The sequence below is a fragment of the Talpa europaea genome (genome assembly GCF_964194135.1).
Source record: "Talpa europaea genome assembly, chromosome: 13".
In the NCBI taxonomy this organism is placed as follows: Eukaryota; Metazoa; Chordata; class Mammalia; order Eulipotyphla; family Talpidae; genus Talpa; species Talpa europaea.
This window is the reverse complement of record NC_140080.1, coordinates 27878353-27892272: the sequence shown is the minus strand read 5'-3', so window position 1 is coordinate 27892272 and position 13920 is coordinate 27878353. Positions and strand designations below refer to the sequence as shown.

Here is a 13920-nt window from a genome sequence, read left to right as displayed (position 1 = left end):
TTTAAAACCTTTTCAACATTGATGTGCTGGTAAGACACAGGGATATCTAGAGGCCAAAAAAAGCAAGTGACACCAGGAACCCAGAGAGGTAAAGCAGGGTGAAGCTGGTTTTCCCTTGAGGGTCTTACCAAACTGGGTGAGCCTTGCTTTGGTTTGCACATCCTATGTGATTCAGGGTACTGATCCCCAGAGAGTCCTGCCAAGGGGGACGTTTTTGGAAAATGTCCTCCACCCCGATGTAGTCCTAGGAACCCAAAGTATTGCATCTGGAGTGGAAGGGTGAACCAGAAAGAAGCCCTCTGTCCCAAAGAACTGCAGGCAAATGTGCGTGTCTCAAATCTTATCACTGAGTAGAGAGGGAGAAAGCCCCTGATGATGCACAGCCATCTGTTGACTGCCATAAGGGTTTGTAAGCTCAGATGCAGAGTACCTTGTGGTCTGAAAAATCTCAGACATAAAATTTAGTTTAACCCTGAATGCTGGGGTCCCTGAGTGCCTGGCATAACCAAGACAAACACATCTTCAAACCACACCTCAAAATTTTTCACATAAACTTCCAGGCAATGTAAGTTCATAAAAAAAAAAAAAAAAAAAAAAAAAACCTCAAAAACACTATAGGGGACCAGATAAGAACCAGAATAAATGGCAAAAATGCACAGGATATAAAATATGCATGTTTATTATTTTTAAATGATTGAATGTATGATTGGATATTAAGAATTATGCAAATAACTAATCATCTTTGGGAAGGACTAAATAGAACTTTTAGAAATAAAAATTCAAGGTTAAAACCACAGTGGGAGTAGCTTAGGAAAAGCTGAAGAGGGAATTCAAGAGCTGGAAGATGTATTTGAAGAAATCACACAGCACGCAGCACAGAAAAACCAAAGTGAGGAAATATGAAAGAGACGAGAGAGAGTGAGGTGGCGGGAGAACTTGTAATCTCTGCCTCAGAATACCTGGACAGGGAGAAGGAGAGAAGTAGTGGAGCAGAGATAATATTTAAAGGCAGATGACTATGAGTTTTTAAAAAGTGATGAAAAATATGAATCCTCACGTTCAGAAAAGCCAAGCAAAATAAGTGCAAAGAAATATATATGTTTATATCATAAAGTGTAGGAAACCAAAAATGAGATCTTAAAATTATCCAAAGAGAAAAGATGGATTCCCTGCAAAGGACATCTCCACACCAGTTGACGCCAAAGAGCAGAATACGATGTTGATTGATTTGGGGGATGGGGGAAATCTCTGGACATAGAATATTTATTCCACACATAGCATAAATGACTTGTTTGTTGAGAACAAAACTGACATTTTAGACAACCATAACTAAGAATTTGAGGCATAAAGGTTTGAGGTATAAACAGGAATTATGAGGAATAAAAATGGAATTCATATGTACTATTGTCATGGATCTAAGCTGATCCATGAGGAAAGGGATGAGTCTAAGCTTCTTCCTGTGGAGGATAAAGGTGTAGATTAACCTTAGATTTTTCAGTTAATTATACATTAAAAACTTATGAAGGAAACAGTGGAAAAATTAAAAAGTATATTTAATTTGTGTAGGAGTAGAAGAAAAGTGAAAGAGATGAAGTATCTTATTCAAAACAAGGAAAGAAAAGCAAGACTGAAGACCACACAGAAAGGCCGTCCACGAACTAGATTCTATAAATAAATTATGCTCTGTGTCTGCAGTGTGTGCAGTGAATGGGTCACAGGTACATGCAAGAATGTGGGTGAAATGAAATAAAGCCTAAGAGCAACAGAAGTAAATCTCATAGAAACACGAGTGACTCACCTATATTAAAGTACAATAACATGTAAAACAAGGAAACACAGATGAGCTGAAATGACATAGCAAAGCAAAGGGATAATAAGTCAGGATCATGGTGCCTCTGAGTGAAAATGAGAGAATGGTGTTGGAGTGGGAACCTGGAGAAGCTCAAAACTGTGCAACTTCTTTGTCTTTAAATGGGTAGATGAGGGTAGAGTTGTCCCTTCACCTTTATACTAAATGCCTGAGCTGTTCACAAAGCAAGTGTTCTTTTAGCCCTACTTGTTATTTAATAAGAATAATTTCAACATTTATTGTTTTTGGAATTTGATTTTTATGTGATGTGAAATTGAATTCCAATGTTATCTTATCCCAGGGGGGCAGACAGCTGTATGCAATGGCATCGTTTCTCAGGTTACTTTTTTTTTTCTCAATGCACTGATCACTCTTGTCGTACACTGAATTTTCATATAAGTTGGGATTTATTTTGGATCCCCACTCCTACTTTATTGCCAAATCTACAGTCATTGATTTGTCTATTCCTCGGTCAATGGCTTATTGATTCGATCTTAGACAGTTTCTTATTTGATGTTCTGCTATCTGGTGAGCAACACCCTCCCCATTCCTTTACTTAGGTTGTTGGTTATCTGGGGACACTTCTTGTTCCAAATGAACTTCTTAAGATCATTTACCCAATTCCAAAAGGATTGTATTAAATGTGTAAATTTATGGTAATGTCTTCCCATCCAAGAATAAGAAATGTCTTTGCGTTTGTTCAAATCTTACTTTACGACCTTCAATAAGATTTTATAGTCATTTTCGTATCAGTCCTGTGACTTTCTTGTTAAATTTATTCATAAATATTTTATGGTTTCACCATTATTATGAGTGGACTGCTTTTCCCTTTCCATTTCTAATTATTTATAGCTAATGAAGAGAAGAATGATTAATTTTGGTGTATTTATCATCTGTCCAACTACCTCGTCATAATTCTCTCACCATTTAAAATTTTTTTTCATTGGAGTCTCTTGGTTCTCTAAGTATGCAGACATATAATCAGCAAAAAGAGAAAGTTGTTTACTGAATTTTTACAGAATATTTCATTTTCTTGTCTTATCCTTCCTTTTTGAATAAAACTGGTGATGGCAGGTATAAATGCCTAAGTGCCTGGGTCCTGTCTGAATGAAGCATTCAGTGGTTGGCCATTCGAGATGACATATCTAAAGAGTTTTTCTTTTAAGTTTATATTTGGAATGACCACTGTATTTTAGGACTTCCTGTTTGTGGTTTTGCTCTAGGCTTTGAGATACGTCCTCTAGTCCATCTTGGAGGGCACTATCGTCTCAAAAGTGACCATTCTGGCCTTCAATTTCTCTGATTCTTTTTAGTTCAAAAGTCACATTTCTCTTGAAAACTCTCTTTGTGCTGTGCTCAGTCCTCCTGGCATTTGCCATTTTGTTGTCTCTGTTGAAGTTGTCAACCTTCTCCCGCAGCAGCCCTTATTCTTGTCATTCTGCTCTCTGAAAGCTGGACCCCTGATGTATAGTCAGTGGTTATTTTCTGCTGCCTACTGATTGGGGTTCAAGTCCAGGTACTGAAGTACCTGCAGGCATTAGGAATCTCACAGCAGTACCTGATAGGGGGTGGGACCCTGAGGCCCTCGGTGTGAGAGTAGACAGGCCATCAAGCCCCAGAGCCCACTATGTGCCCTGCTAGTCTCAATAGACCCACCTCACCCATTTAGCCAGCCTCCCCTGAACCTTCCAGGCCACCTGCCAGAGGCCTCAGCAGCACATGGCTCAGGTGAGCCAGAGTATTGGTATTGAGAAGAAATTGGTATTGGGAAGAAATTGGTATTGAGAAGAAATTGTTATTGAAAAGAAGTATCTATTTGGTGCTATTAGTGAGCTTTATTTTGATATTTTTCTGTACATATTATTTTATGGCTGACAATCCCTTGAGAGAAAAGGGCAAATCTTTGAGAGAGGAAATTAACACCCTTCTGATTAGGAAATGCTAATTTTTTGTGCTTAGATATTAGATTTTTTTATTTGAACTCCATTTCTTTCTTTAAAAGAACAATGAAGGAGAACAGCTTTCCCTGTGATGATGAGCCCATCTGTGATAAGTCAGCTACGCAGGCCAGGTGCTGGCCCAGGGCAGCTCTTGCAGGTAAAGCGCCCTAGAAGGATTGAACAGCCTGCCCGTGCTCACAAACCTAAAGCCTAGAGTGGCGGGGCAGCAGCACATGATAAGCGTCTCCACGATAATCCTTGAAATAATTGGAGGCAGCCTGAGGTGTCATGGCCTTGAATCATTAGTTGGTGGAGAAGCAGGAAAGAGCCCACATACATAATGAGGCGTCAGCAAAAGAATGAAGACCCACTGAGAGCAGCAACATCTGGCCCCCTCAGCTTGAAGACTCGGGGAGCCCTAAGGAGCCAGAGAAAGTGACAAGGGAGCTTGGTACCAGGAGGAAAAGCGAGGGCTCCGGTGACAGGGAATAGACAGATGGGAACCTAAGAGGCTTTGGGCAAAGAGCAGGAACTTGGGGGTAGGCACATATTTGGAGGAACTGCTCTGAAACAAAACCGTTTTGTCAAAGAAACTCTCCCAGGGGCAAAAACTCCATTGTGGTTCACATGTTCTTGCAGCCTTTCTTCCTCTGTCTCTAACCTAACCTTTCAGAAGCCTGTTGCGATAACCTCAGGGGGCAAATGAGGTCAAAAGAAACAGAAGAGGTTGTTGTGCTCAGAGCCAGAGACAGACATTCAGAGCACTGGCTGTCACGGACACCCTGAGTTCACAGATGGTTTTTCAACCTCAGAATCTCTATACCGACCCCTCACATTACCTATAAGGAAACTGAGGCTCGGGTGAGAACAACACTTGCCTGGGTGGTACCTTGACAGAACCCAGATCCCCGTTCCCTCTCCACAATATCCTCTCTACACCTCGGCATGTCACCGACTCTGTGTTAAGAGCTGTCAGCTTCTGATTCCTCGGCCCTTGAGGCCGCCATCTTGGGTCTCTGTACTGTCTTAATCAGAATCGACTTTTCACCCAGCAGCCCGCCCTGTGCCAGGCCCCGTGCCAAGTGCTGCACACCAAAGGTAGTACAAAGTCTCTGCCCTGAAACCACAGAGACCACCCACCAGGGCCCGGTGCTCTGGGTGACGGTGAAGTCCAGCCCTGCCCCAGGACTGCCGTGTGGCTGAGGAGCCAAAGCGCAGGGATCCCCACTCGGGCACCAAGGAGCGTCAAGTTGCCAGCTTGCCAGCCTGGGTCAGGAGGACTGTGCCAGAGGGAGGCCTCGAGGAAAAAGTTCTGGAATGGAGAATGAAGGCACTTCATGCTTACTACACAGTTTGGAAGTGGACTTGGCATGTCAGAGCAAAGGGCTTCCAGAGGAAGAGAATGGCCAGGTCCTGACAGTGATGCTGCAGCCACCAGGGTCATGCGTGGGGGATGCCACTCAAACTGAAGCTCCCAGCTGCCTGGCTGTCCCCATCCTGGTGCCACCCCCATGCCTGGTATTCACCGCAGCCTGCAGAGTTTGAGCCACAGGTCAGTCTGGTCACTTTGTGACCAGAATATGTGATTTCAGACTCTGACCTTGGAAGCTGGGCAAAGTTTATAAGGTTCAAGCAAACCCAGATGCTGGAAAGCCTTTCTTCTGGGTATTCCAAAACCTGCTATTTTGAGTCTGTCTTTTAAAAACACTCAATATTTTCAATATAAATATGCTCACCTTTTCGTTAAGGCAGCCCTCCACCCCCACCCCACCCCCGCCACGAAGACTGTGGCAGCGCATGCCTGTGTGCACTAGCATCCATCAGACCAAATGGTTTCTGATTTTTCAGTCCTACTTATTCAGCCTGTGGCTAATTCGGCATGTCTGAATTGAGCACTGTGTGCCAAGATGTTTGCATGAATTATCTGATTTGATCCTCAAAACAGTCCTGGAAAGTGCAAGCCACTGTTATCCTCATTTTTTTAATTAGAGGGAAAAGAAGGTGGGGAACTTATGGGGCCACACAGCTAACGGGGGTGGGTCAGCACCAAGGCTCAACCAGAGCAGCCGGCCGGGTGCCCTGCTGACGGTGCCACCACCCTGCCCTCGGCTGGTTCCCTGTGCTTTGCCAGGGCCTTTCCCACCGGGGAGTTCTCTTCTGTCTCAAGAAAGCTGAGCTCAGTGGTGTAGGGCCTCATCTTCCTCCCTTCTGGGGCCTGCTTGTGAGGTCAGGGCTCTGAAGGAAGTAGACCCTCCCCCAGGTGGGGGGAAGGACAATAGTCCTAGGCAACCTACTCAGGTGACATCTGTCACTGTAGCCTTTGGTGGTATTAGGGAAAGTGCCCAAAATGTGGGGATAGGGCGAGGGTGGAGTGTTCAGTGTTCCCCTTGTCGCATCGTTCAGCAGGCCCACCCAAGGATTGTGCTGTGATCTGGGCCAAGGCTGCGTCTTTGCAGCTCCGACTGTGGGGTGACATGTTAACTTATAGGTTTGTTTCCAATAAAGATGCAAGTTTTTCTTTCTGATGAAAAACCTCTTCCCATTTCTTCTTGTCATGAAACAGATGTGTCTCACCTCGCCATCTCATCCCACCTTCTCCAAAGCCTGTATCCCTCCTCCAGCCTCCTCTGAACCAGCTCAAAGTGACCCGCCTGTCCCTTCATTAATGAGTTGATTAAATCTTTAACACATGCACACTTTACATTATCAAGAGAAAAACTGTGATTTTAAGTTTTTGAAATACATACTTGGGCACTTATGACTAGAAATGACCACCTCCAAGTGTCCTGCTGGTGACCCTGGACGCTATATAGGCACCTTGTTCATGCTCTGGCTGCACCACACCCTGCATCTGAATGGAGAGCCTGCGGATAGCTTCAGGCTCCCTTCACTGTCCACATTCCAGGCATTTCCAACTTTGACTTAGTGGGTTTTTTTAGAGGCCAATTTGTCAGACCTCCGATTAGGATCTGGGAGCAATTATGCGTGACAAGGTGCATCACCTTCCAGGGGTGAGTAGATGTTTCTGGGAGGCTCTGGGTCCTGAGAATTGGCCAAACCTTTCAGAGCTGGGGAAGCTGCTCCTTTAGTGGTGCATACAAGTGCCTCGGGTTGGGCTGCACCCTGAGCTCACTGAGAGGACATCCCATCCACCCAGCTGTCACCTGGACACTTTGAGGGAAAACGGCCAGAAAGGGGGGCGGGGGGGCCACTGAAGCTGAGCTGTCCTAACAGAGGGCGGGATCTGGTCAGCTGTCCATCCATGACAAGGAATGGGGTTGCCTGTGTTCAGAGAGCCCAGCAGCTCATCCTCACGAGCCTCCCACCCTTAGAGAAGCTGTTGAGAGCACAAGGACTGCATGTCCTTGAGGTGGGTGGGCAGCAGTTGTCCCGCAGGCCAGGATGCTGATGCTTGGGTATGTCCTGGTCATGGACAAGCTCAGACTGTGGACCTCTGGACACTGGGGTCTGAGCTTCTTGAGTCAGGGACTGTATCCCCGGATGTGCAGACCTTCCCAAACCTGAGGCACTGGGGGTGAGGCTACTTCAGATTGTGACTCCACCAGCTACAAACTTCTTGCTGTCTGACCATAAGCAAGTGACTTCTTGACTCTCCTAATCTGCAAAATGGGCACATACACAGACACAGATGCATTCTGTGCGAGGCCTCTGTATCTACCTCCCAAGGCTGCTGTGAGGGCTGCCTGAGGGCTCCTGAGCTCATGCATTCTGTGAGGCATGGTGCGAGGCCCTTGGCACACCTCAGTCAGTAGTTACTTTAAGCAGTGCCCTCTCTGGCCAGGCACTAGAAATATTCATCTCCCTAAGTGAGAGACGTGAACCTGTAACAGCCTTAGCAACCAGGCACCAAGAGGGCATGGAGGTTCCCACCTAGATGACCAGTGTGAGGGCCCCGGGGGGCTGCCCTTCTGCCCACCAGCAGCCTACAAGGTGTGAAGTACTCTAGCCAGTGGTGTGTGAGGAGGGACCCTTTCAGCCAGGAGTGGATCTGGGGTCCTGAACATCAAGGTGACAGAGTATCCCTCTAACACTCAGTTCCCAGGGGCTGACCAAAGACTTTCAGGGACCCAAAGTCACCCCACTTTGTAGGGGCTCAGTTGGGCAGGGTGGCAATGTCACCACTACAGTCACAACTTCCAGCAGTCTCCCTGGTGGAATTTGCCCGGGAGTGGGATCTTTGCCTATCAGCCCCCTTGCTCTGCATGCTGGGCTCCAGGCCCCAGACTGCTCCCATCCCTGCACCCACATCCCCTTCACTTTCAGGATGAGGGAGTCTGTTCATCTCTCATGTGTCTGAGACTGTGACTCGTCTGGGTAGGGGAGCCCTTGGACACCCACATGTCTGCATACTCTGTGAGCACCGGGGGCAGCAGTGAGGCGGTCAGCGCACAGGTGGTCAGTTCTGAGGACCGTGCGTGCCGCCTCCGGTCTTGTGCATCCGCATCCCACTCTTCTTGGTTCGCGCTAGCCCCAAAGAGGCAAAGGCACCTAAGAGCCGAGTCTTCACCTCATGTGGCTTTATGGTCGGGTGGGTGGGTGGCGAGGTACTGGGATTTAGTCCCCATCTTTTGCTGTGGGGACTAGGGGATCTGCAGGGAGAGGTCTGGTGTGGGGTCCAGACCATTGAGACCTGGAGTGGGGTCCTCCCAAGGCCCTGTAAGGAGGGGGTGACTGTCTTCCATGGTCAAGTTCTTAGACAAAAATGCTGCCTTGGGCAAGCCACCTGGAGACAATTCGCACCCCAACTGCTTGCCCTTCAGTGTCCCATACCTGCAGGGGAGCACTCATTGGTATACCTTGTGCCAAGGAATCGATCACAGAGATGAGTCAGAGCTTGGAAGCAAATACCCAATCTGTCTGTGCTCTGTGCTGTGGCCAGTTCTGATCCCCGGGAGTAAAGAAGATTCCCACTGAAAATCCTTACCTGCGTCACAGAGGGATTCTGGTGCCAACCCACGCGTTCCTCCTGCCACCATAACTTTCATGCAACAATTCCCATTTCTGACCATGCTCAGTCAATTTAATTAGTGTTGGAAAGCAGCTTATTTGGTAAGATGATCAGTTTCTAACCTGGGTAAACACTGTTCTTTATGACTATAAATTAGGCACATTATATCTGCTCCCCGCGTCATGGGCACCTCATAAATACCATAGGCGCTGGCCGGCCGTCTCGCTTGGTTACCTTTCCCATTACTGTTTTATCATCTTGCTGGTAGGAGTGGGGAATTCATTCTGTTTTAATAACAAGGAGGAAGTGGTGACAAGGGGCTTGTTTAATGGGGACACCAGTGCTTGGTCATCGTCTCTGCAGATGGGCTGGGGGCTCCAGGCCTGCAGTTGGGCAGGCCTGCCCAGCGGTCAGGGCCTGCTGCCCACAGGCTGGGGAGGTAGATGCAGGGTTTTTGAGTTCCTTTTGTCTTAAGTGCAAAGAATTAGAATCAGATATTTTCCAATGGCCACTTTCCATGTCTGAGCGGCTAAGTGTCAGTGACAACTTCGAAGAGCACAGTTGGCACAAGTGTTTTCTTAACAGCAACCCCCACACCCGCCAGGCACAGCCTGTGTGGGGGCCTCCAAGAGGGGCCTGCAGGTGGGAGGCTCCACACAGCACGTGGTTTCAGAGGCCTTCGATGCAGTGTGCATGTGAGTTTTCCAAAGGAGACATAGAGGATGGAAGTCGGAGCTCTACCCCACCCACAGGAGCTTCCTCTAGTTTGCCTACCTGGGCAGGGTCTCATGGTCTCTGAAGCCCTTCCTGCTCTGCCACTCGGATTCTAGGCGCCTCTACCCCAGAAGACCCATCTCCAATCCATGCCTCCATTCTTCAGCTTCCCTCTGCCCCCCTTGGAGGAGGGGAGGGGAGATGAACCCTCAAAAGGTCCTGTGTGTGGGCGTCCCCACCTTTTGCCCCATCTCATCCTCAGCTGGTGTTTGAGCACTGGCACCAGACCAGTTAAGATTGGCTTTTCCAGCTATTGTGTTTGGGAAGCCTGAATGTGTAGAACCACAGGAGGACAAAGTCCCTACCCTGGGGCCTCCTGAGTGTGGGGTGGAGCATGGGTGGGGCAGCTGCTCCCATGGTAGCGGTATTCCAAGAAGGGGCACTTGGCTATAGCTGGCAGCGAATGCTCATGGACGAAATGGCCTGCAATAGTGGTGGGGTTTGGGGAAATGAGGGGGGAAGGGGATAATTTAGGCTGAAAGAGCAAGTGGGCAGCAGAGCCAGAGTCCCGAGGCAGGAACTGAATACAGAAGCTCAGGGACTGTCACTGTTTCTTCAAAATGGGGCCATCAGTGTGTGCCTTCCCATCACACAGGCAAGTTTATTAGAACAGTGATACAGTGGCATTGCCTTGTGTCCTGCCCTGTCTAGGAAAGAAACAAAGGCTGATATTTTTAGAGCTGTATTAGTTTCTCCTAGTAGCCGCCAGCACTTTCTAGGATAACTCATTTCGCAACCACCCAGGAGAATCGTGCTAATCAAAGGCACTCTGTGGCAAAGCAGCCATAAACACCGTGGGTGGAGGGCCTCCAGTCCAGGCTCCCACTGCCGCCAGCCTTCAACTCCCCTCCACCTGTCAGCCTTGACAGGAGGATGTGCTGGGGGCCGCCGGGTGCCACTGAGCCGTCACGGTGACTGGCGAACAATTAGCAAAGTGGATAAAGAAGATTCACACGCCCACTTAGGATCTGCACTTTTACACTGCTCAGAGCTATTTTGACCTTCCAGTTTATTATGATTCAAGACAAAAATCAATATTTCTTAGCTTGCCAAGGCTGGAAGAATTTAAATGAGTTATTGAATCAAGCAGTTAATCTACCAATAACTGATTTTTTTCTTCTTTCAAATCTATAATGATGAAAAGCAGACTAAACCAGAAACAAGACAAGGAAGTTCTTTTTTTCCCCTTAGATGTTTTAATCCCAGGGGGTTGGAGCTGGGGCTGAAACTTCCATGTGGATGACCATGGCCACTCATTTTCCCTGAGTATTTTGAAGAAGATTTAATTAAAACTTAAAGGAAAGACTTCTGTGGCCATGAGATCTGCATTCATGTTTTAATTACTTGTATTTTGATATCCCTCTGAAATGCCCAGCTTGCTCTGTTGCCTTGGCAGGCAGCCAGTCCTGCGGGTCCCTTAAAGAGGTGGCATCAGCTATAGGTGCTCGCCAGGCCCTTCACTCAGTGCACCCATTTAGCTACAGCCCAGGCTGCCACCACCGTCCTGTTTGGCAAGTGAGCTTTGGGCATCGCTGCCTGAGATTGTTCTGGGCACATGTTGGGTGCAGTGGACACCCAGGCACATGGCTTGAGACCCCAACAACCCAGCATCTCCTGTTTTCAGACCTTGTCCTGCGTGGCCAGGGCTGCAGTTTTGTGCTAGGGAGAACTCCCCAGTGGACAGGCCTCCCTGATGATGTGTGTCACGGAGAGTCATGTTTTCCCCCAGCCTCTGGCTGCCCTGCCATTCCAAGCCCTTAGAATAGTGCTTTGTTCTTGCTCCACAATTCTTCCCTGCACTCCGTGGCTCCACAGTGCCTCCCACACTAGACCAGGACGCCTCTGCTGGGCTCTCTAAGTTTCCTAAAACCATGCCTTGTGCCCCCGTATCCCACCACCACCCCGACCCTTCTCAAAGCTCCTCATCCTGTCAGGTCTCCTTCCTGGGGCTCAGGAGCTGTGCCCTGAACTCCCTCTACCTGGCGGCTGTCTCCTCCATGTGTTTGCCCATGTGTTTTCTTCCCTGCAGGATGCCAGGCCTGTGTCAGGGATGTCTGGGTGCTATGAGCAGATGCTGCTGTGGGCACCCAATGCCCAGCTCTATTGGAGGGGCAGAGGACCCATCAGTACATGGCACCCCAGATCTTGGCTCCACAGGCAGATGGAGCTGCCGCTTGCCATGACTTGGGATTGCCATGAGGCAGTAGAGACCCCCTCCTTGGTGCTCACATCTGACCCTCCTTGTTTGTGTGCCTGGCAGGACTTGGCCACGACGGGCTGCCAGCCGCATGCGGGAAGACATTCTGTGGCCGTGGGAGCAGGTGCGTGCTCAGCAGGGAGACGGGGGAGCCCACGTGCCAGTGCCTGGAGGCCTGCAGGCCCAGCTATGTGCCTGTGTGCGGCTCTGACGGGAGGCTCTATGAAAACCACTGTGAGCTTCACCGTGCCGCCTGCCTGCAAGAGAAGAAGATCGCCATCATCCAGAGCAAGGACTGCTTCCTTAAAGGTAGGAAGGAGGTGCCTCGCCTTGCTGCTTTTTGGTTTGTGATGGATCTTCTGACACCCCCGTGACAAATGATCTGGTTGCTGAGTCTGCAGGTTAAATGTGGGAAGTAGGGAGGGGGAAGGCCGAGCCCCACACAACAGCAGCTGTGGCATTTCGTGATGCATGTCTGTGTCCGCCTGCCCCTAGGGGAAGCCCCTCGGGGAGCAGACTCCAGGTGGCCCACCAAGCCCTGGCTGGTGCAGAACGCAAGGCCTTGTCCAGGTCCCTTGCATAGGGTGGGCCCTGCACGGTGGTGGCAGGGACTGTGCTTACCTCTCTGGAGAGACTCTCATGAGTCAGCAGGTCACACTGTGCATCACACTTGGCCAGGCAGGTTCCCGGAATGGCAGGCGCTCAAGTTCCGGCCTGGAATGGTTGTCGATGGACCGGTGCTCCCTGCCTGGCCTTCAGAACACCCCTGAGCAAGACAAGGAAGGCCCTGCATGAATGTCAGAACATGTCTGAGAAGCCGGGGCCAGAGGGCTCATACTTTTAGCTGGGGTGGTGGCAGAAGAGAAGGGTCATGTCTGCTCCCAACAGATGGGAGGGACCTGCGGCTCTTCAGGCACTGATACACTCAGCCACAGCACAGAGGCTTGCCGCAGGGAGGCTTGACCATGAGAGTGGGAGTTAGAGTATGACTCTCGTGTTGATGTGGCCACTTGTGAATGGAACGTTCTCTGTGTGAGCAAGTCAGCAGATGTGAGAAGGCAGGAGCAGGCCTGCTGGACCTGGGTAAGCCTACATGAGGTGGCCTGAGGTCAGAGATCTGCTTTGGGCTAGCACAGGAAGGGGAAGAAAAAGTTTAGGGTGGAGCCCCACCAGCAACACTGACAACAGGAAAGCGCCTGTCACTGGTCAGAGCGGTGAGGGCCTGGGCACCCAGAGCAGAGGGCCCGACCTGCGCCTCACTCTGAAGGGCACCCACCTATGGTAGGGTGATGGGGAGTACACAGCAGCTCAGCGGGAAGCACAGGTCTGGTGGACTCCTGCAGCCTCCATCCTGGGTGCTGCCTGCACCCAGATGCAGGACCATTTTCCCCTGCCCCATGCGCCCAGGCAGTGGGATCCTGGAGTGGGTAGGGCTGGGGAGAGTTGCGTTTATCCTGTGATGGGAATGGCCTTGGACACTTTCATGGCCGTGCTGGTAATGCTGACGCTGAGGTGCTTCAGAAATCATGAGGTACATTATGGAAATGAGGCCAAAATGAGCCCAAGAAAAATGTCCCTGGTCTAGAAGCGCTGACCAGCGCCTGCCTGCCGATGCTCCAGCAGCCACGAGCACTAAAACACTTGACCAGCTGCTCCCGCTTTATTGGCCATGTTGAATTTTATAGACTGATGTTCCATTCTCCAGTTTCCAATATCCTCCAAATTGCATCTTTCCAAAGGTTTTTATTTCTGCATCAGAGTGTGCACAGCCTCCCTCACCATCGGTTATTCAAACAGCATTTCTCATTTCATGCAAGGGAAGAAACAGCCGCCAGAAAGCCTGCATGGCGAGGGAAGGTGGGGGCTGGAGAGGCTGGGGTGGTGGGCAGGCAGATTAGGGCTCAGCTCTGTTTCCACCTGATTGAATTTAGCCACCGAATCCTTCTGATTCGCTGGTTTTTTCACAGATTTTGTGACTCCCCACCCCTTCCATGTGGCGGAACCACTCTCCTGAAGAGCCTTCTTCAGTGGCAGCTCCCAGAGACACCTGGGGCTGCAGCCTCACATGGCCACTTCCCGGCTATGTGACCTTGAGCACAGAGTTCCGCTTCTCTGGACCTTTTCCTCAGCTGTGATGTGGGGCTGTCTCCCACCACAGGGAGAAGCAATTGAGAGGTTGCACAGAAACCAC

At 49.4% G+C, this 13920-nt stretch overlaps 1 protein-coding gene across 1 annotated transcript in view; it reads left to right on the top strand.

Annotated features, from left to right (window-relative positions):
• FSTL4 (follistatin like 4) overlaps nt 1–13920 on the top strand; it is a gene marked incomplete at its 3' end in the record, with an annotated part of 381026 nt that overhangs the window by 167510 nt on the left and 199596 nt on the right. The window contains exon 3 of the mRNA XM_084252509.1: nt 11793–12038. Coding sequence (XP_084108635.1) covers nt 11793–12038 — 246 coding nt within the window. The remainder of the gene's footprint in view (nt 1–11792; nt 12039–13920) is intronic.